This window comes from Eriocheir sinensis, chromosome 14 (genome assembly GCF_024679095.1).
Source record: "Eriocheir sinensis breed Jianghai 21 chromosome 14, ASM2467909v1, whole genome shotgun sequence".
In the NCBI taxonomy this organism is placed as follows: domain Eukaryota; kingdom Metazoa; phylum Arthropoda; class Malacostraca; order Decapoda; family Varunidae; genus Eriocheir; species Eriocheir sinensis.
Genome location: NC_066522.1, coordinates 19,069,879 through 19,091,578, shown reverse-complemented (window position 1 = coordinate 19,091,578; position 21,700 = coordinate 19,069,879). Strand labels below are relative to the sequence as shown.

At 43.5% G+C, this 21,700-nt stretch overlaps 1 protein-coding gene across 1 annotated transcript in view; it reads right to left on the bottom strand.

Annotated features, from left to right (window-relative positions):
• Positions 1–20,311, bottom strand: part of LOC126998601 (octopamine receptor beta-1R-like) — a 126,267-nt gene extending 105,956 nt beyond the window's left edge. Inside the window, exon 1 of the mRNA XM_050860507.1 lies at positions 19,603–20,311. Within this exon, the coding sequence (XP_050716464.1) occupies positions 19,603–19,928 (326 nt within the window). The 5' untranslated portion in view covers positions 19,929–20,311. The remainder of the gene's footprint in view (positions 1–19,602) is intronic.
• Between the last annotated feature and the right edge of the window lie 1,389 nt (positions 20,312–21,700).

Here is a 21,700-nt window from a genome sequence, read left to right as displayed (position 1 = left end):
AATCTGTGTAAAGAGAGACCCGATCCAGCGGACTGTCAATTTCCATGTATACATATTTGCTTTTCTATCGTCGCTAACTGTTTACCATTTTATTGTTTCCATTTGTTCTTCGAGGTGAGATATTGTGTGTGTGTGTGTGTGTGTGTGTGTGTGTGTGTGTGTGTGTGTGTGTGTATTTTCTCTTTCTCTATCCATCTGCCTATCCATCTCTCTCTTTCGTAGTACCTTCATTTCCATTTAGACTCTCCTAGGAAGTCGTAACGGGGTGAACTTCAGTGATAAAAAGGTCCCAGTAGTGAGCGAGCAAGTAGGCGGCTGTCGTCTGGCGTATATAATGTGCGCTAAATGGCTTTAATACTCCCCAGCGTTGCCCTTAATCCGAAACTATGAAGAGAATGCCAAGGAAGTGCTGCGAGGGTGCCCAAGAGAGTTGCGTTATGAGAATTCAGGACGCTAGAGTAAAAAAAAAAGCAACAGGAAGCGTAAAGTGTGTCTGTGTGTGTGTGTGTGTGTGTGTGTCCAAACATCGTCTTGTTTATAGGGACGCCAAGAGAAAGAGAGGGAAAGTTTTAATTGCCTATTTGGAATGTGATTTATTACGCGCACACACACACACACACAAACAAAAAAAAAAAAACACAAACACAAACAAACAAGCATTGATCCCCTCTCTCTCTCTCTCTCTTCTCTCTCTCTCTCTCTCTCTCTCTCTCTCTCTCTCTCTCTCTCTCTCTCTCTCTCTCTCTCTCTCTCTCTCTCTCTCTCTCTCTCTCGTACTCGTCAAGCACTACCAAACTGCGCAGGAAAGAGTCCCTCGACGGCTGCACTTTGAGGTAAAAAAAAGGTTCATCCATTAGCCGTCTCGCGCAAAAATCCGCCGACATTATATATATTTTTTTCACGTCAGCGACATTCATGACTCTTGGGGGGGCGGGGGGGCAAGGGGGGCGGGGGGGTGAAGATCATGTTTGCATCAAGTCCATGGGGGAGGAAGAGGGCATTAGGAGAGGGGTTGGAGGGGTGAAGGAAAGGGGTCAGAAAAGTCTTTGGCAGTGAGGACAGGAAGGGAAGGGAAGGAGTGAAAGGGTTAAGAGAAAGGAGGGAAGGTGCATCAGCTAGGGACGAACGGAGGAAAGGGAAAGGAAGGGGAGGAGGAGGAGGAAAGGGTTTAATACTGAAGGGAAGGGAAGGTGAATGGAGAGATTGAAGGAGACGGAGAGGAAAGGCGTTGAAAGAGAGAAGGAAGCATCATGGAGGAAGAATAAAGATAAGAGTGACGAAGGAGAGTTTAATAGGAGTAAGATGAAGAGAGGGAAGAGAGGAAAAAAGCGGCCAGCGAAGTATATGGCGGAGAGGCAGGAAAGGAGAGGGAATGGAAGGAGGAAAGAGGAAATTTAAGACAGACGGAGGGAAGGGAAAGGGGAAGAAAGAGAGGGAAAACAAGGAAGGAAGAAGGAAATATATGGCGGAGAGAAAGGAAAAGAGGGGAAAAGAGAGGGAATGGAAGGAGGGAGGAGGAAATTTAAGACAGACGGAGGGAAATGAAGGGGAAGAAAGAGAGGGAAAATAAGGAAGGAAGAAGAGAAAAATGAAGTTGAAGGAGAGAGAAGGGAAGGAAGGAGGGGAAAGAGAGAGAAACGAAAGTAAGAAAGAGGGAAGGGTGAAGTTGAAGGAGAGGGAGGGGAAGGAAGGAGAGGAATTAGCAGGAGTGGGAAGGAAGGAAGGAGGTAGGGAGAAGTGAAATTGAGAGAGAGGGGGGAAAGGGAGCGGGAGAAAGAAAGGGATAGAAAGGAAGGAAGAAGGGAGGAGTGAATTTAAAGAGAGAGGAGGAAAAAAATCAAGGAGATAAATGAGGAGAAGAATGAAGGAAGGAGGGATGAGAAAACTTCAGAGAGAGAGAGGGGAAGGAGAGAGGGAAAAGAGAAGGAGGTGAAGAAAGAGGGACTTGAGAAGGGTTGAGGAGGTAAGGGGGAAGTCTTCTGCGCATGGACGCGAATCTTAAGCACAGCAAAAATTACCCTAAACAGTTTCCCTCGAGAATGGCTGTGTAGCTGACTGATGGGCTCCCTTAAGGAGCTATTACACTTGGCAAATTTTTTGTGGATCTCCAGTCAAACCACGGTTTCTGCTAGCGTGGTTCTCATTTGTTTCTTGTTATTGCTGCTGATGATGATGGTGAGTAATACCGTCGTCCTTCAGTGAAATCTACCGTAGCTTTGGAAGATCGTGGACACGTCAGAAAACCACGGAAATATAAGAACCACGCCAGCGGAAATCGTGGTTTGGCTGAAGATCCTTGGAAAATTTGCCCAGTGTAATAACCCCTTTAGAGACCTCCCGCCCCGCCCTGATGAAAGCTTTAGCGGGAAGAAGAGGAGGAGGAAAAGCGTATTATCCTCCCATGCATAGATAGTTGTTTGTTTGCCTCGGTCCCATAGTGTTTTTTCTTTGTCCTCCATCGGCGTCGAGCTCTTCATCGTAATTTTTTTCATGTTTTAGAATTTTCCCGGACAAAATTGGACATTAACGATTAGCTTTTCATTTTCACGTAAAAGGGATAGTTTTTTTTTTGTTTTGTTTTGTTTTGTTTTGTTTTTTGTTTTTTGTTTACTGTTAATGGAGGGAAGGTGCATCAGCTGTTAATGTTATCGTTTTGTTGAGTGTATCTTCTGTTTTATATTCGTTGGCATTAGGATGTTACTCTAAAAAGAAAATATTTGTTCATTTGTTTTTACAGCTAAGGAAACAACTCAAGGGCAACAAAAATAAGGTGTAATAAAAAAAAGCCCGCTAATCGCTGTTCCCACAAAGATGAAAGTTGTGTGGCAAAAATGCACTTAGAGATGATGGAATATTTTCAAGCTTTCCCTCCTGAAGCACAAGATCATCACCAAGCTTATAGCAAGTTAATTTTTTTTTAGCTGTCACTTCAGTATTCATAGACGGTTTTTGCAGCAGTACTCTTAGTTATTCAGAGAGTACTGAGTAATATTTAATAGCTCTATCATTTAATCCAACTACAATACAACTGCTCAACCGATTATAGACTTCATTCGTTTTTCATGTTTATTATAATTACAACAATATCAAGGAAGAAAGGATGAAGGAGTGAATTCCAAGAGAGAAGGAGAAAAGATAAGGAGAGAAATGAGGAGAAGGAAGAAAGGAGGGAGGAATAAAATTGAGAGTGAGGGAAAGGGAAGAAAGAGAGGGATAGAAAGGAAGGAAGAAGAGAGGAATAAAGCTGAGAGAGAGGGAAGGGAAGGAAGGGGGAGAAAAAGAGGGGTAGAAAGGAAGGAAGGAGGGAGGAATAAAGTTGAGAGAGATGGAAGGGAAGGAAGGGGGAGAAAGAGAGGGATAGAAAGGAAGGAAGGAGGGAGGAATAAAGTTGAGAGAGATGGAAGAGAAGGAAGGAGGAAAAAGAGAGGGATAGAAAGGAAGGAGGGAGGGAGGAGTGAATTTAAGAGAGAGGGGTTTCAACGCTACTTTCGATCAATTGCAAACCAAGAAAAAAAATAATATATGTTTTACAGGTCATTACCTCGCCTAATTAGCATTTTTAGATTTGACTTTATTTTACACCCTAGAAAATATTAATACTCACAAAATTACCCGTCACAAAATATTCCCTTACACCCCACACGTACGTACTAATGGCGTGCGGTCAGCGTGAAAAGTCTACTAAATGAGTCCGCCACAAAACTACTTAACTCGACCCCCACCCCGAAAAAAAATATATAAGCGAGATGATGTTTGAAAATTTAGCTACCTCGATGGAGTTAATGAGACGGTTCCCAGCATCCACGTATTTCTTTTTGAAGCTTAATTGCCTCTCACGTCACGCTATAACGCCCCTTAATACAAAAAAAAAACATAGAATTGCCGAGACGAAATTGTTTAAGAAAGGAAGGAAGAAAGGTGTCGGTGCGATAGCGTAAAGCGAAGGTTAGAAAAAATTCGATATGGGTGAGAGAGAGAGAGAGAGAGAGAGAGAGAGAGAGAGAGAGAGAGAGAGAGAGAGAGAGAGAGAGAGAGAGAGAGAGAGAGAGAGAGAGAGAGAGAGAGAGAGAGAGAGAGAGAGAGAGAGAGAGAGAGAGAGAGAGAGAGAGAGAGAGAGAGTGACACCTCAGCATTGTGCGTGAAGGAGTGGAGGCAAAGCGGAAGAAAGAGATGATGGGAAGGGAGTCGGATTCCTTCTCAGTTTATTTCCGATCGGATATATTATTTTCCCTCGCTCTCTTCCCCTCCTGGAGCTGTATTTCCCCTGACGCCGTCCTCGTTTCCTCTCAGATGTCGTTTTATTTACAGTCTTGTTCTTCCCTGATCCTTACTTCTTCCCCTATCATCATCATCATCATCACCATCATCATCACTACCACCAAGACCAAGAATAATGTGACCCTCTTCTTCATCGTCATCTTTATGCTTTTGTTCCTCCTTACATCATTTTCTTACTTCTTTCCCTATCTGTTGAGCGTTACCATCCTCAGCCCCATCATCATCACTACCACCATCAAGACCTTCAAGAATAATGTGACCTTCATCGTCGTCATCTTTATCCTTTTGTCCTTCCTTTCCTTATTTCCTTAAGTGTTCACCATTATCACAGTTTTCATCTTTTTCATTGCTTTAATCCCTCTCTAATTCTCTACCTGTTTATCCTCCTCACCTCCTTCATCAGCAGAATTAAAAGGTAGCATTATGGTCAACAACATTCTCACACTTTTCCTTTCTCCATGACTTCTTCACATTTTGTCTATCTTTACCATCATTACACACAGCCATCATCTTCATCTCAAAAACTATCTCACCTTATTTATCCTCTCCAGTATCATCACCATTATCATTAACAGTATCGCCTCCACCATCACCATCATCATCATCATCATCATTGTCATTCGAAGGGAGAGATATACGAGGTGAGGTTGTGGCCATAATCTCCGTCCGTGACCCTTCTTTAGCTCAACACGTATTGACCCAAGTGTGTGTGTGTGTGTGTGGGGGGGGGGGGGGGAGGGGGGGGGAGTGTATACCTCGTGCTCTTCAACGTATATCGACACTTCACTTCTCCTGTTTGAAAAGTCTCTCGAATAGAAGTTGCCGGGATTTTCATGCACTGTTTCGTGATGCTCCTTTTTTTTTTTTACATCAAAGGAGTCAGTTCAAGGGCATAAAACAAAGGAAACAATAATGAAAAAAAGCCCGCTACCCACTGCTCCTATGGCATAAAGAAAAGGAAACAAAAAAGGGAAAAAAAGCCCGCTACTCACTGCTCCTAGGGCATAAAAAAAGGAAACAATAATGAAAAAAAAAGCCAACTGATAGTTTTACACGGCTTCCGCATCCTAGACGGCAAAATCACCCATGGGAACCCGGTTAATCTTCTTTGTGACCTTGGTAAATAGTCGTAATTAGAGCCCGAGACGCTTAAGAATATGGACCTAAGTGTTGGTGTGCTTGGGCGTGTGCGTGTGTGAGCCCCTTCCGACACTCCTCCTCGCCCCATTGCTTCCGTATCACCACTTTCAAGTAGCGCCAATCAGCCTCCTGCGTAGTTCCGAGAAGCCTAGCTGTTTCCTTTGACATATCGTCCACTTTGGCCACCTTTGGGACCTTTTTGTGGCCCCTGACGACCCGTTGTGTCCTCGTATCACCCTCTTTCTCGGAACCGAAGGAAGGAGAGAAGGGAGCGGCGTCTTGCCAGCAGTAGTTTTCCGATGATGAAACTATTAGTCACCGGAGGAGCCTCTAAAACGTCACAGTGGATAGTGAAGAGAGGCCTAATAGAGGAAATAAAATGGTCGGTTAAGACAGGAAGAAGAGAAAGAAAAGGGGATAAGGAGGAGGAGGAGGAGAAGAAGAAACTAAGTTGATGATGAAGAGGAAGCAAAGTCCTGAGTCTTATTTGCTTCACATCACTGAGCATCGTCTATTGTTGGTATCGATTGACCACAGGAAGCTTATATTGCTCTCGCTTTTTCATTATTTACTGGCATGAGTCGGAGAAGGAAATTGATATACGGGGTAATTCACTTAAGATGAAGGATGTAATGGAAAAGCTGTCCAAAGCAAAGGAAGAAGAATGGAGAGAACTTACTTCGTTAAAATCGTGTTCTGGAGTTATAAGGTAATTTGAGACACACCGATCCCTCTTAATTAATACGGACTAATCCACATGAAATAGAGTAAAAAAAAAAAAAACTACATAAAAGGAAAGGAAAGAACATTATTAACCATTATTAGAAGATATGAAATATGAAAAAGAAGAACCAGAAGAAAAAGCAGAAGAAGAAGAAGAAGAAGAAGAAGAAGAAGAAGAAGAAAAAGAAGAAGAAGAAGAAGAAGAAGAAGAAGAAGAAGAAGAAGAAGAAGAAGGAACACAAGAACAAGAATAGGAACAAGGAAAATAAGATAAAAAGAAAGGGAAATTAATATACGCAAGATCATATCGAATCCTAGAGCTAAGTAGACCAGATGAACCCCTTTTAGTCTATACGATCTGGTCTATAAAGGAAGATGTGCGAAAGAAAATGAGAAAACTATACAAAAGGAAAACAAAGAGAAAAGAAAGGGGATTTACTGTACCCTGAATCATACCGAGTTAGATAGTTAGGAAGACCAGACGGACCTCTTAGTCTATACACGGTTTGATCAGTGAGGGACCGAGGTGAGTGTGGACAGAAGATGATCCTTGCTCTCCCCAATGCTTCACTGTCATTATCAACCCTTCCGTATACCTAGCCGGACACGGAGGAGAAAAAATAGAAGAAGAAAAGAAGAAAAACACTATGAAATAAAAAAGAAGTAGAGGAAAAAAAGAAAATGATGAGAGAAAAATTCAAAACCAAAACCAAGGACATTAAAACAGAGAGGAAACAGAAAACATCAAGAAAACAATAAAAAGAGAAAGAAAAGGGGATAAGGAGGACGAGGAGGAGGAGAAGGAAAATAAATTGATGATGAAGAGGAAGCAAAATTGTGAAGTCATATTTGCTTCACACCACTGCCTATCGTCTGTTGTTGGTATCGATTGACTAAAAGGTTTGCCAGAAACAGAATTATTGAGCTATTGGAATATTCTGAAGCACTGGATCAGCTTTCGCAGGAGGCAAAAGTTGGTGTAAGAAGAAATCCATAAAGCTTTTCCTGTTGCTGCAAGAGGAACACCTTATTATGCCAACGAGAGCCTCTGACCTGGACTAATATATTCTATTTATAAGTTTATATAAATCTCTAAATATTTTCTAACTGCAGAATTATATCGTTTTATTGTACGCGAAGTTGTGGTCTTATAAATCACGCGGGGTTTCGTTCTTTGTTTGGTTTCACGAACATTTTTAAGGATCTTCGGATTTACGTGACTGACGAGCAGGTATTTAATATGAGGTGGATGGCCTCGTACCACACCTTTTTTTGTTTTTGTGTTTGTTTTTCGAGATCAGATTCGTTGCTGTGTGTGTGTGTGTGTGTGTGTGTGTGTGTGTGTGTGTGTGTGTGTGTGTGTGTGTTGTCAGTCTTGGCGGATCAGTAATGTAGTCTCGTCAAACAGCATTCATTTATCGTGTGCCTACCCAACTTGCCCGAAGAAAAATAAGGAAAAGGAAAGAAAAGAAAAAGAAGAACAAAAGCAAGAACAAGAAGAACGAGTAGAGGAGGAGGTGGAGGAAAAGAACAAGGACAAGAAAAGGAAAAGAAGAACAATAGCAAGAACAAGAAGAACGAGTGGAAGAGGAGGTGGAGGAAAAGAAGAACAAGGACAAGAAGAGGAAAAGAACAAAAGCAAGAACAAGAAGAACGAGTAGAGGAGGAGGTGGAGGAAAAGAAGAACAAGGACAAGAAAAGGAAAAGAAGCACAAAAGCAAGAACAAGAAGAACGAGTTGAGGAGGAGGTGGATGAAAAGAAGAACAAGGACAAGAACTAAACTATGAGGAAATCAAGCAGATAAGTAGTCTATAATCTCCTCTGCCAATCTGATAACAGTATTCGTACCGTGCAAGGATTAAATGACTTTCTTTTGCTAATCTACCTATGTATCGAAGACTTATGTTGTTCCATTTTATGAATGTTGACAATTGAATCATCGCTTGTTTTATTGTCATCTGATACGGGGGAGTAATTCACACGTCCGTCCGTCGTTTTGTCCACGTATAAACTACATCAACTTGAAGATTTTATTTCTTATCTTTAGAATCACACAAAAGAGACTGCCAATGATTCTTTCCGTCGGGAGCTCAGTAATCGCGACTCTTTAGCTCCAAATGGTGAGTCATCGCGCGAACCATTTCCCTTCGTGTCCAATTTTCCGGTGACTGCCGACACTATTACCTTCGACGCTAATTTGAGTAAAGATACTGCGTCAAACTGCATTTAGAAGTCAATTAAACCGTTAGCAGCTTTTTCGTTTTATGGAGAATGAAAACTGTTACAATATTAAAAATGCTAAAAATTATGGGAGATTGAATATATCTCGCCCGTCTTTTCAAACACGTGACTTTAAATGTCAGTTTTAGTGATATTTTAATCTTCTTTGCCTTGTTTTGCCTATTTGATCCTTGCACACGAGTTAATAATGACACGGCAACACTTAAAACCTTGTGGTGCCTCGTGTGCCTAGGTCTTGCATTTTCTTCCATTGCTACGTTCCCCAGCCTTTATTCTGCAGACCCGGGTTCGACTCCAATCCCAGAATGATGGAGTGTTGCTGGTATGACTGTCAGATCGGCTATTACTCCTTGCGGATGAATCGAGGCCTATTTAACTAATGATGAATGGCGCACGCTTAATCCTCCCTAAAAAATATTAAATGGTACAGGAATGGTCGGCATTGCGATGGAATTCCTTGGTGCCGCATAACTGATACAAACAATTTACATTTAAATCTTTTTTCACGATACACGCCTCGTTTATCATTTATGAAGTTGAATAATGTTCATTAATGATGGATTATTCGATTGATATACGCTTAATCATCTCCCAAAAATATTAAATAGCACATTAATGGTCGTCATTATGATTTAGTTCATTGGTGATGCATAACTGATACAAATAACGTTGTCGCCACTACTGTTACATACGAGTTTTAGAATACAGAAGTTGACAATAACAGCCCCGCAAACACACAGGAAAGGACAACAAAAAGGAGACCATTGCAAAGGCTAAATCCTCGACCCCTGACTGAGCTGAACTGAATGTGTGTGTGTGTGTGTGTGTGTGTGTGTGTGTGTGTGTGTGTGTGTGTGTGTGTGTGTGTGTGTCAACCTCGCGAGGCGGGCAGTGTTACAATACGAGTCCCAGTGGTGCCAATGACTCTGGATCATGCCCCGTCATGTGCCGCGGCACTTAATCATCTGGGCAGGAGAATGAGAGAGAGAGAGAGAGAGAGAGAGAGAGAGAGAGAGAGAGAGAGAGAGAGAGAGAGAGAGAGAGAGAGAGAGAGAGAGAGAGAGAGAGAAGGAACATAAGAACATAAGAACGTAAGGAGTCTGCAAGAGGCCAGTTGGCCTATACAAGGCAGCTCCTGTAATCCTAACCCCACCTTACCTCACTATCCATGAATTTATCCAACCTCTTCTTGAATGCATCTATGGTATTGGCATCCACAACATGACTGCCAAGTCTGTTCCATTCATCCACCCCTCTATTGGTAAACCAATTCTTGCCTATGTCTTTGTTGAATCTGAATTTATCTAACTTAAATCCATTGCTACGTGTCATACCTGGTTCCTTTACAAACAAAGCCCTATTGAACTCCCCTTTATTAAAGCCCTTCATCCATTTATAAACTTCGATCAGGTCTCCTCGCAACCTTCGCCTTTCTAGTAGGGTGACCAGAACTGAACTACATAATCAAGATGAGGTCTAACTAGTGTTGAGTAAAGTTTGAGGATGACTTGAGCGCTCCAATTGCTTACGCTCTTTGAGATGAAACCCAGTACTCTGTTCGCTCGATTTTTAGCCTGAATGGATTGAGCTATAGGACGGATGTCTCTCTCACAAGGAATAATTGTGTGAGGGGTTATTCCTACCTACACTCAGAATACTACACTTCCCAATATTAACCCGGTAGCAGCGATGGGCCAAATTTGTGGCTTTACTGTGTAGCCAAATGTGTGCCATGATATAAACCCCCCAAAATAGATGATACATAATCTGATCACAAATGCTTTGATATATATTATGAAATTGTTTGTGTGAGGGGTGATTTTTTTCCCCTTTTTCTCGCTTGGAGGGACCATTAAGAAACATGATCCCCGCTGCTACCGGGTTAAATTCCATCTGCCACTTCCCCGCCCAATCATATAGTCTGTCAAGCTCATCCTGGAGAACGATAGCGTTCTGGTATGACTAGAATACTCTACCCATCTTAGTATCATCTGCGAACCCAGCACCGACCCCTGCGGGGGAGAGAGAGAGAGAGAGAGAGAGAGAGAGAGAGAGAGAGAGAGAGAGAGAGAGAGAGGTGTCGTAAGGTAGGGCACGGCACCCTTTCCTCCGTCTAACCACCAGCTATCACTCGTCAAGGCCTGTGTGACCTTGGTGCCTTGGTGTCTGTGCTTGCTTGGCTTGTCCTTTCTCTGACACACCGGATGTTGTGTGTTGTTACGACATCTCTCATCTCGGTTATCTCTCTCTCTCTCTCTCTTTTTTTCAGGATTAGTAAAATATAAACAAAGTGGCTTAATCCAAAATCGGATTATCATGTGCACGATTCCGAGTTGGAGTCAACACTGTATTCGTGTCAATCAATGCAGTGTTTGGATGAATAACGAAAGCCAATTATCAATCATTCAGTCAACGGCGGCACACGCCTGGGCGGAGGCATGTTGTCTTACCCCTCCATGGTGGTTCCCCCATGTTGGTCTCCATGTGCATTGTCCATTCAGAATGCTCCAGTGACTTGATGAAAACATGAACTTTGTAGGCGTCCCCTTTGTCTCGTAAACAGAGCATTGTCTTTTAAAAATACAATCGGTTGAGTACGGTCGACTTCTAGGTTGGCGTTCATGGGCAGTACTGGTAAAAGGCATCGGTTCAGGCTCAAGAAGGAATCACCGATTTATCACAAAGTCATACCAGCAATGCCCCATGTCTCTGTGAACGGATTAAGAATAGACAACATATCACTTGAATAATCGATGGGCTAAAAGGTCACCGTTCCAGAGGTCATTTCTTTGACCTGGAACCCTAGCCCTCCCCGTGGACTCTCAGTGTTGTGCATTTCGACATTATTCACCGATTTATTACAGGTTGTCTGATGAAACATTAATGGTTTCGAAGACATTTTTAATTTGTGAAGAACCAAACAATTAAACTTGTGATTAAATGGTAGCTAAACAGTCCATCAAAAATCTACTCCATCGTCTTTACCTTGATATGTATTGTTCCCCTTTACAACAGAATTTCAGTTTGTAGAAGCTCAGGAAAAAACATGAGATTAGTTGAGAAACCGGTCTCGCAACATAACGTTCTTTCCCTGTGTATAGAAGTCCGTGTCGGTGGCTAGAAAAAAGTTGAAATTTTCGTAACACATCACCCCTGAACATTCATGGAGTAATGAGAAACACACACACACACACACACACACACACACACACACACACACACACACACACACACACACACACACACACACTCTATTACCCTCTGCAGCCCTCACAGCACACACACAACACACGACCTGCCTGTCCCTTTCCCCGCCGCCTAGCTAGACACGGGTTCCTGTTCAAGACTCTTGTGACGTTATTTAAAAGCGAAAGGCATGCCTCTCCCGGGTCCAATATCCCTTCCCCCCCTCCCTCAAGCACAGCAGCACACGTGGCTCCTGGCTGCCTCATGCTGCTGAATAGTGGATAGTAGTGATGCTTTTCCTTCTCGTTCCCTTACTATTCTCCCGCCACAGGAGCCTAGGGGGGTCTGTGTTGGTGGCAGTCTTTCGTTTTTGTTTTATCTTCCCTTTTTCCTTGTCCATTATTTTTCGAACTTACTACTGTCGTCTGTTTCTGGGAGCAGTTATTTGCGGGCATCTCCTTTTGGGTCTTGTTTCGCATTTCAGTCACCTCCCGCGGTGTAAGAATAATAATAATAATAGTAATAATGATAAAACGGAATCCCACAAATCACGGCATCACAAAACTGCTTCACTATAACTATACATCACAGACAGCCATCCACCACCTGAAATTGACCTCTCTTTTGACCACTCTTCTCCCCTGCATAGGCGCAATGCTTAGCGGGCTTTTATTCTTTCAATCGCTTTTGCCCTTGAGCTGCTTCCTTTACTTAAAAAAAAAAACGCATTCAGCTCGCCCGGGTACAATGCGAGCAAGAACAAGGGAATAGTGAGGGACACAGCGTTATTTTTAGGATCATAACATCTCCTGGGGCATCGTACAGCCAGTGATAAAAATAATAATAACACAAACTCATCAATCACAGTCACAAAACTGCTTCGTGATCTCTATACTTCACACACAACATTCCCTTCTTCCTCTTGGGTACACAGGGGAAGCAGCAACAAAAGAATAGGGGCAGGGTCAGAGCGTGTTTTTTTTAGCAACATAACAGTTCCTAGGGGCACCGTAAAGCCGCTCGGACGCGCCCAGTCAGCAGCCCCATAAAGCGATTCTGCCGGCACTCATTAACCGAGCGTCGCCGCCACACGCTCGCCGGGTACAAAAGGAGGATCGAACGCCGCGTACACCATGGGGGAATGTGTGAAGATGGAGAGCTTGGAGGATAGACTGGTAGATAGATAAACAATGAAAGGTAGACGGAGAGAGGTAAAAGGATAGGTAGATAGACAGATAGATAAATGGATAGATAGCCATATAGATAAAAATACAAATAGATAAGTAGATAGATATATGGATAGAAAGATATAAATAAGCATAGTTAGGTAGATAGATAGATAAACAGGTAAAGGTATATCGAAACGGCTAGACAGGCAGGTAGACAGATGCATAATTAACAACATACATAGATAGACAGATAGATAAATACACAGGTAGATGGATAGATAGATAGATAGATAAACAGTTAGTTGATGGATAGGTAGATAAACAGACTGACAAGTATAGATAGACAGATAGATATATGAGCATAGAATTAGGTAGATCGATAAATAGACAATGAAAGATGCGAATAGAGATAGATAGATAAGATACAAAAATAGATAAATGTCTGGTGGATAGATAGATAAACCAATAGATAAAGAGATAGAACACACACACACACACACACACACACACACACACACACACACACACACACACACACACACACACACACAACCCCCTCCCCCCACACACACAAACACCCTCTCCCCCATCCCCCCCCCCCACACACACACAACCCCTTCCCCCCACACACACAAACACTCTCTCCCCCCCTCCCCCCCCCCCCACACACACACACACAAACAGTGACAATAATTTCCCAGGTGTTTCATTTTACCTGTCTTCGCGGTCGGCCAGATTTCCACACATGCACAGAATATTCCCCGTCATGTCATTTCGTGAACGTGATGGCTGTCGGAGAATTGCAAGGCGGCTTCGTTCGTAAATCATCGCGTCCTGCATTGCGTTAGAGGCGAGGCGAGACTATAGGCGATTTATGCAGAAGTGGTCAGTGACTTTGATGCATATGTCACTGAGGCGTGTTCGGTTTAATTGGTGGGTGATAGTTCTGTATATAGATAGATAGTTGAGTAATATTTTCGGGGAATATGTTCTTTCTGTCTGTCTGTTCGTTTGTCTCTTTGTCTATCTGTCTGTCTGTCTGTCTGTTCTCTCTCTCTCTCTCTCTCTCTCTCTCTCTCTCTCTCTCTCTCTCTCTCTCTCTCTCTCTCTCTCTCTCTTTCAAACACACACACACACACACACACACACACGGCTCTACGTATCTGCATTGCCCATCCCAACCCACGCCATTCGCTCTTCCCCTTTCTATTTTGCTCCTATCGCTCGACTGACCAGAGTACCCGGCACAGTGTTATTGCCTGAAGCCACACAGAGGAGCCTACAGCAACAGAGCAACACGTAGGTAGTTATAAGCCCCTTGGCCGAGAGCCGAGATTCTAGTTCAGGAGAAATTGTAAAGCCCCGCCATGTTAGGTCATTTAAAAAGTTACTGACCTTCGAAGAGTTTTAGTTATGTTCACTCGGATGCTTTGATATTTTTTTTCTTTTATCATGGTGTGAAGAGGCTTGCATACATGGCTTCCTGGGTATGGGGCCCGTTTTGCTTATCACTATGTATTTCGTGTATACATCTTTTGCTTATCTTACCGCTGTATGTCATCCTGTTTATAAGATCTGTCCCACTTATCGTTCTTCTCACATAGCATTACAGAACACTGGATCAACCCCTGCGCATGACTTAACATTATGTACATATTTAGGAATCCATGTATTAGGTTTCTGTCATTCATCGTATCTCCCGAAGCAAAAAAAAAATGCACCCAACTTGAGGCTGAGGACGGCAGCAACTCAATATATTTCAAACCTCTCGGTCATACACGAAAACAAAACTGAATGTACCGAACTGTAAACAATCAGAAACTACAGCTATTCACTACATTTGCTGCGTGACGATGTTTTCCCTCCCTTCGTGTCCAGGTGGTGTGGAGACGTGTATGATTCTGGTCTGTCACTCATTTCACCTCTAAGCACAGCAACTCAGGATATGAAGCTTTGGATGAGGAGAAAAGTCTACGTACGTTTACAGCGGTCCGTGTGAGAAGTTCCTGTCATTTTTCCTTCGTATGACAGTAACAAGAAACATTTTGAAACCTCTCGATTACACACGAAAACACTGCTGTAATGAGTGAACGGAGGGCTTTAAGAACACAGTTGGTTATAATGAATCTGGCTCGGTTTGTGTTTTGGGTGAGAGCGAGGAGAAACGTACCTTCATTGTGGTGAATATAAAAGTCTTCCCGCGTCCTTATCTCTCAAAGTACGGCAACAAAACTCATTAAAAAAGGCGAGGAGAGTGATTTAGGGACTTTCAGAAAACGTAGTCGGGTATTATGAGCCTTGCCTAGTTTGCAGTGCGTAAGGGTGTGATTAAACGCTTCCTTATTGTGGTCGGTGTTATTTTTTTTTTTTTTTTTACAGCTAAGAAGACAGTTCAAGGGCGCAAAGAAAAATATAAAAAAAAAGCCCGCTACTTACTGCTCCAGAATAGAGGTCAAAGGAGTGTCCAAAAAGAGGGGTCAATTTCGGGAGGAGAGGTGTCCTGATACCCTCCTCTTGAAAAAGCTCAAGTCGTAGGCAGGAGGAAATACAGATGAAGGAAGATTAGGGTTGTCATGTTATCTTAATTATCTTTTGTAACGTGCTAGCAAAACACACTATACTTGAGGCTTTTGATTGCTAAATGTACGAAGCTTTACAGCATTTCGTTCATAAAATTCCTGTCATTTATCGTTTCACTTTCACAGCGCAACAAAACGCACTAAAAGGGAAAATGCCGATGAGAGTAACCGATAAATCCTTTTAAACCTTTCAATCATACACGGAAAAACGGCAGCACAAAAATAAACTACGACCTTTAGTGGCTGTGAATAACTAGCCAAAAAGCGGAGATCATTTTAAACCTCTCGGATTCACACGAAAACAAACCTGAACTCGGCGTATTGTGGGGCCTTCAGGAAACACACAGCTGTCTGTCCCACTGCGGTCTGTATTTACCCTCCCGTCCCGTCCAGGAAGTGTGGAGAGACGTGTATTTATGAGGTCGTGTGTATCCGGCTTAGGTCATTCATTGGGATTTGCTTTACGCACCGCAGCGCTTGACTAAAGGAAGGTTGCAGATGACTAACAAGTATATTCATTTACAGCAAAGTGGATGTGAAAATCTTGTCATGCGTGGTATCTCTATAGCCCAGAACGCACTGATTAGAGGCTGCACGTAAAAGTAGGTGGATGTATTTCTAAATCTCTCGGTCATACACAGTAGCGGAGGTGTGTGAACTCGGCACTTTCGGAAAACACAACCGGTTTTAATAATATGTTTTTCATTTGCAATTTACTATAGTGGTGAGGAGACGTGAGTTTTTGTTTTTTTTCTGTGTGTGTGACGATACCGGTTTCATGTCATTCACTTCATTGCATTTCAATCAAAGCATTGCGACATATTAAATAGAGATTGCGAGTATTTGAATAATATGTTGTTGTTTTCAGCAGAGACACCTCAAGGGCACTAAAACAAATTAGCAACAAAAAGCCCGCCACTAACAGCATTAACAGCAGTCTATGTATAAAGTTCCTGTCATTCACTGTCTTTATCTTGAAGCACAACAAACCACACTCAACCAGAAGCTGCAGAGTCAGTAACACAACCTGTAAATCATTCAAAACCCTTCGGTCTTAAAAAGGAAACAAAAACAACAAAATGAGTAAACTCGAGAAACTTTCAGACAATAGTAATCACAACCGCTCACTCGTAAAAGCCAAGCCGCGGATGTCAGAGTAACTCGATGGACAGTTTTAACCCTCTCGGAGATACACGAAAACAAAACAAAAGAGCTGAAGGGAGTTAACGATTTGACTTTCAGAACACCCAACTCTTCACTATACACGGCTGCACGTCTATATTAAGCCCCCTCGCAGCTGGGTCCATGCACAGCACTTCCCGTGAAACAAAGGCAGGCACGGCGGTGGACGCAGTGTAATCCGTAACGCCATTGGTCGCGGAAAAAGCAACGGGTCATGAAGCCTAGACCCGGCGGCCCACTTGCCCTTTATTGCCCGACCGTGCCTCGCCGCCCCGCCCGTCACGTAGGCAGCCAGGAAGTAGGGAGGGAGGGAGATAGGGAGGTGGACAGATAGGATGGTAGAGCTCTTGATCGGTAGGTAGATAAACAGGTAGATATAGATAGATAGAATGATGGATAGACAGATAGATACTTAGATAGGTTCATTGATTAATAGGTAGATAAATAGGTATAGATATTTAGGTATCAAGAAAGGAAGAGTGAAAGTAAAAAGAAAAAAAAGGAACAGATGAAAAAGGAAGAGAGAAAGAAAAAAAATTGAAAAAGAAAGATACAAGAAACAAACAAACAAAAAGTAAGAAAAAAGAACAGAAAAAAGAAGAAACAATTACAGAAAGGAAGGAAGAAAGAGAAGAAAGAACGGAAGAAGGAAGGAATAAAGGAAGCGAGAAACAATTAAACAAACAAACAAACAAGAAGAGAGAGAGAGAGAGAGAGAGAGAGAGAGAGAGAGAGAGAGAGAGAGAGAGAGAGAGAGAGAGAGAGAGAGAGAGAGAGAGAGAGAGAGAGAGAGAGAGAGAGAATAAAGAAGGAAAGGACGAATCACATGAATAAAAAAATGAAAAAGAAGGATAAAAATAAATATTGATAGATAAACGTAAAGGTTCACACATATATGACCGACTGACCCGTTCACTCCTTCTTAAGTAGACTGACCTAGATATAAGGAGATTACAAATAACACCAAAGCTACCTAAAACACACACACACACGAAGAGGAGACAAGGTTACCTATGTCATGATATTAAGCTCCTATCTCTTATAATGATGATGATGATGATGGGGATGATGATAAGGCGTTCATGGGAGGTTATTATACAGGTATGGTAAAGGGGACGGCGGTGATGGTAGCGTTCGTGATGAGATGTTGATGGTGGTCGTGGACGGGTCAGGGTGTGGTGATGGGAGCAATATTAATGTTGATGGTGGTGGTGGTGATGGTGGTGGTGGTGATAATAGCGATATTACTGGTGGTAGTGGTGGTCGTTAGGGTGTGATTGGTTGAGCCTATGATGGAGATAATGGTATATGTGATGTAGTAGTAGTAGTAGTAGTGAGGATGGTGATGGTGTTGATGATGGTGATTGGTGATATTGGTAGTGATGGTGTTGGCTTCTGAATCTTAAGACAAAAGATAAGGTGTTTACTTAACGCTTTCATACTTGCAAGATTTAATCCCGTAATATTTTGAGAGAGAGAGAGAGAGAGAGAGAGAGAGAGAGAGAGAGAGAGAGAGAGAGAGAGAGAGAGAGAGAGAGAGAGAGAGAGAGAGAGAGAGAGAGAGAGAGAGAGAGAGAGTTAATTTAGTAATATCCCTCAAGCATCTCTTTTTCTTGCATCTCATCACGTTCATTTTCTTATCCAAATCCCTCGCATTCTCCTCTTTTTCCCTCTTTTTCTTTCTTAACTCAGAGAAGCTACATTCATTACTTTTCGCTTAATTATTAAAATACCATATCTCTCATAGTATCCTTTTTCAACGCTTATACTGATGGGTAAGGCAAATTAACTTCCAGCTCCATCCTTTTATTACTTTCAAAGATAAGATTCATAAGAAGAAAGAGGAATGGAAAAGGGTGAAAAAAAAGTTGTCTAGACCAAATAGAGACCGCCGCCCTATAATCATAATTGGCCTTCTTTAAACTTACTTCATTCATAGTTCGGTGAGGGGAGGGAAAGTTCTGAGGCGGGGCGCTATTCAAGTAAATCTTCATCTCGCCGAGTGATGGTGAGGAGATGAATATGGTGATGGCAGTGGTAGGGACAGGACTGGTTGATGGGCGGAATGGTGTGTTTAAAGGGGTGGTGATAGATGGTGATGGTGATGATGATGTTGATGATGCAGTGTTTAGATGGTGACAGGACTGATCGGTGAAGAGATGGAAGCGGTAGTGATGATGATGATGATGATGACGATGTGCAGTTGATAGTGACATGATTGACTAGTAAAGTGTAGGAAATGAAACTGATAGGGACAATGATAGTGACGATGATGATGAGATGCAGTGAATGGTGAAGGGACTGGACTGGACTGGTTGATGGTGGAATGGTGAGCGTTTCAAAGTGGTGGTGGTGGAAGATTGTAAAAGTGTTGGTTATGATTATGATGATGGTGATAACTTGCAGCATCGAGGAGTAAAGAAGTCCAACGACGGTGCGACCTCGTGATAACATATTGGTTAGTGACTTTGCGAATGCTGTGGAGGGGGGAGAAGGTGAGCTGTGAGAGTGACCGATATAGTACGGCGTTGATGGTGACTCATGCATCAGTAAACCAGTAGTCGTCGAAAGTGAAAGTGACAGTAAAGATGGTGGTGTTGGTAGTGATGGCGGTTGTAATGGCGGTGTTATTATTGAAGAGTTTATTTACAGTACAGGAAGCAGCTCAAGGGCAAAAACAAAACAAAAAAAAAAACAAAGAAAACCCCACTAAGCACTGTCCCTGTGAAAGAAAACAGAAACAAGTGGCCAAAAGTGATCTTAATGATGTTTCTGGTAAGGGTGGTGATGGAATAGATATGAGATAGATAGTGATGTGAGGGCGCGGTGGTGATGGTGAGCTGTGGTAGTTAATGGAGACCTGTGAATGGTGAATACGGATGATGATGTTCGTTGTGGTGATGGTAACCGAAGTGGATGGCTGGTGGACCTGGTGGATGCCGTGTGGGTGATGAGAGTGTAGATGACCGTGCGACTGGCAGTGAATAGTTGTGCGTGGTATTGTGATGATGCTAGACGAGGGGGATGACTTTGGGTATCGATATTGGGTGATGAGTCGGTGATGAATGGTGCTGACCGATGACTGGAGACACTGGGGACATACCGGGCAACAGACACGATGACCAAGAGGTTCCCGAGTACCGACGCGATGATGACGACGGACATGACGAGGCCTTTGAGCACCAGCACCAAGATGTCTTGCCACGCCCGCTCCACGCCCACGCCCACCACCCACCCGCCCTCAGGGAACGGATGGGGCACTGCTGCGGGGCCCCGGGTGGACTGCAGGTCAAGGAAAGACTCCGGGGGAAGGACGGAGGACGCGGACAGTCCCTCCATGATATTATAGTCCAGTGCCTCCTCCCCCTTGTCGGTGCCATGGGGCCAAGTGAGGTTGCCCACGTGTAAGGTGGGCACCGAGGTCATCATCTTCAGTGGGTCAGATCTTAGGGCGCCTTGATCCTTATTCTGGCCCCGGACCGAGGATGAGTGCCTGCCGCCTCAGCCATGGTGCCTTCCCTGCCCCCTGACCCTCACCTCCGACGGGAAAACCATTGTCGCTTCTTACCAATCGGCGCGTCCTCGAGTTTTCACATTGTTGCACTTTCTTGGCTTATCTCTTTGCTTTGTGGTTACTATCACGGAAATTCATCACCACCATCACATCACTGGCCTGTTGCTGGTCATGGTGAACTTCACTCGCTTGCGCACCCTCGCTGGCGGGCCGCACACGTACATACACACGCACTGCACTCCGAGAACCACCGGCCGTACGTCCTCCCCCGCTCACGGCATTCGGGTGACTGAACCGCTCTTGGGATTTTGTGCCAAACATTCAACTCCGACCGGGTGCGTAGTGGACTCGGAGGCTCATTACACACACACACACACACACATACACACACACACACACACACACACACACACACACACACACATACAGGTACATACACACAAACAAAAAAACAATACCACATACGCAAACAAGGAAGCACACACACACACACACACACACACACACACACACACACACACACACACACACACACACACACACACACACACACACACACACACACACACACACTCATTCACTCACTTTATACATACATGCCATTCACACGCACGCCCACCCACGCACACATTAGTAGGTACACATACAACAAATACTCACCCCACACGCGCACACGCAACACCCACGCCGCTTCCCCCCACACAAGCAAAGGCGAACAACCCCCACCCCTCTATACTCACACACACACACACACACACACACACACACACACACACACACACACACACACACACACACACACACACACACACACACACACACACACACACACACACTGCTCCTTGACATTAATGCCTTTTCACTTTAGAACCGCGGGGACATGAATCAATGAAGAATCACAGAGAGTCTTGCCACATTCCACCCCACGACCCTTACACCGCCCGCCCCTCCCTTCCAACGACCCCCCACTCCTTCCCCACGCAGCAGCAGCAGGAGGAGGAGTAGAAGGAGGTGGTTTCCCCTCGTGTTGGCGTATAACTGAAGCAGCGCGTATCCCCAGATTGCCCCCGCCTCTCACAAATTACTCACATATATCTCGTTCTTCTGTAAACTGCATTATGGCTCAGGGGCGACAGGGATGTTGGTGGAATGGGGAGCTGGATTAGGCCTCTGCTGGGTTCGAGATCGCAGGTTTGATGTAGTCCTAAGTCTTTGCATTCTTAAGAGGTATAGCTATAGGACGTTTTCTGTACTGTCCAGAGTAGGGAGTGTTTCAGTAGGAATCCGTTAGTCCCAAGAGAAGCGAGGTAGCCGCAGTGAATATCGGGACACTTCTCCTATCGAATCTGATCTCTCTTTTTGCCACTCTTCTAAACTCTTTTTATAGGGGTAGTGTTTAGCGGACTTTTTTTTTCCTTGAGCTGCTTCCTTTACTGTAAAAAAAAAAAAAACAGCGGCCCCTATAGAGTATAACTTTATCGTAGTCCATCATTTGTCCGTGTCTGACTTGGAAGGGTTATCCGTTTATCCACACCCTATATTATTATGTATATTAAAAACGAAGGAATTCTCGTTTTTCACAAGTGTTTGGTTCTCGCAGGTTCTTTAAAAATTCTACGCTGGTGCTTGTGAAAAATTAAGTTGTCACGATTAAATGTCACCGTGCACAAATATATTACTTTTATTG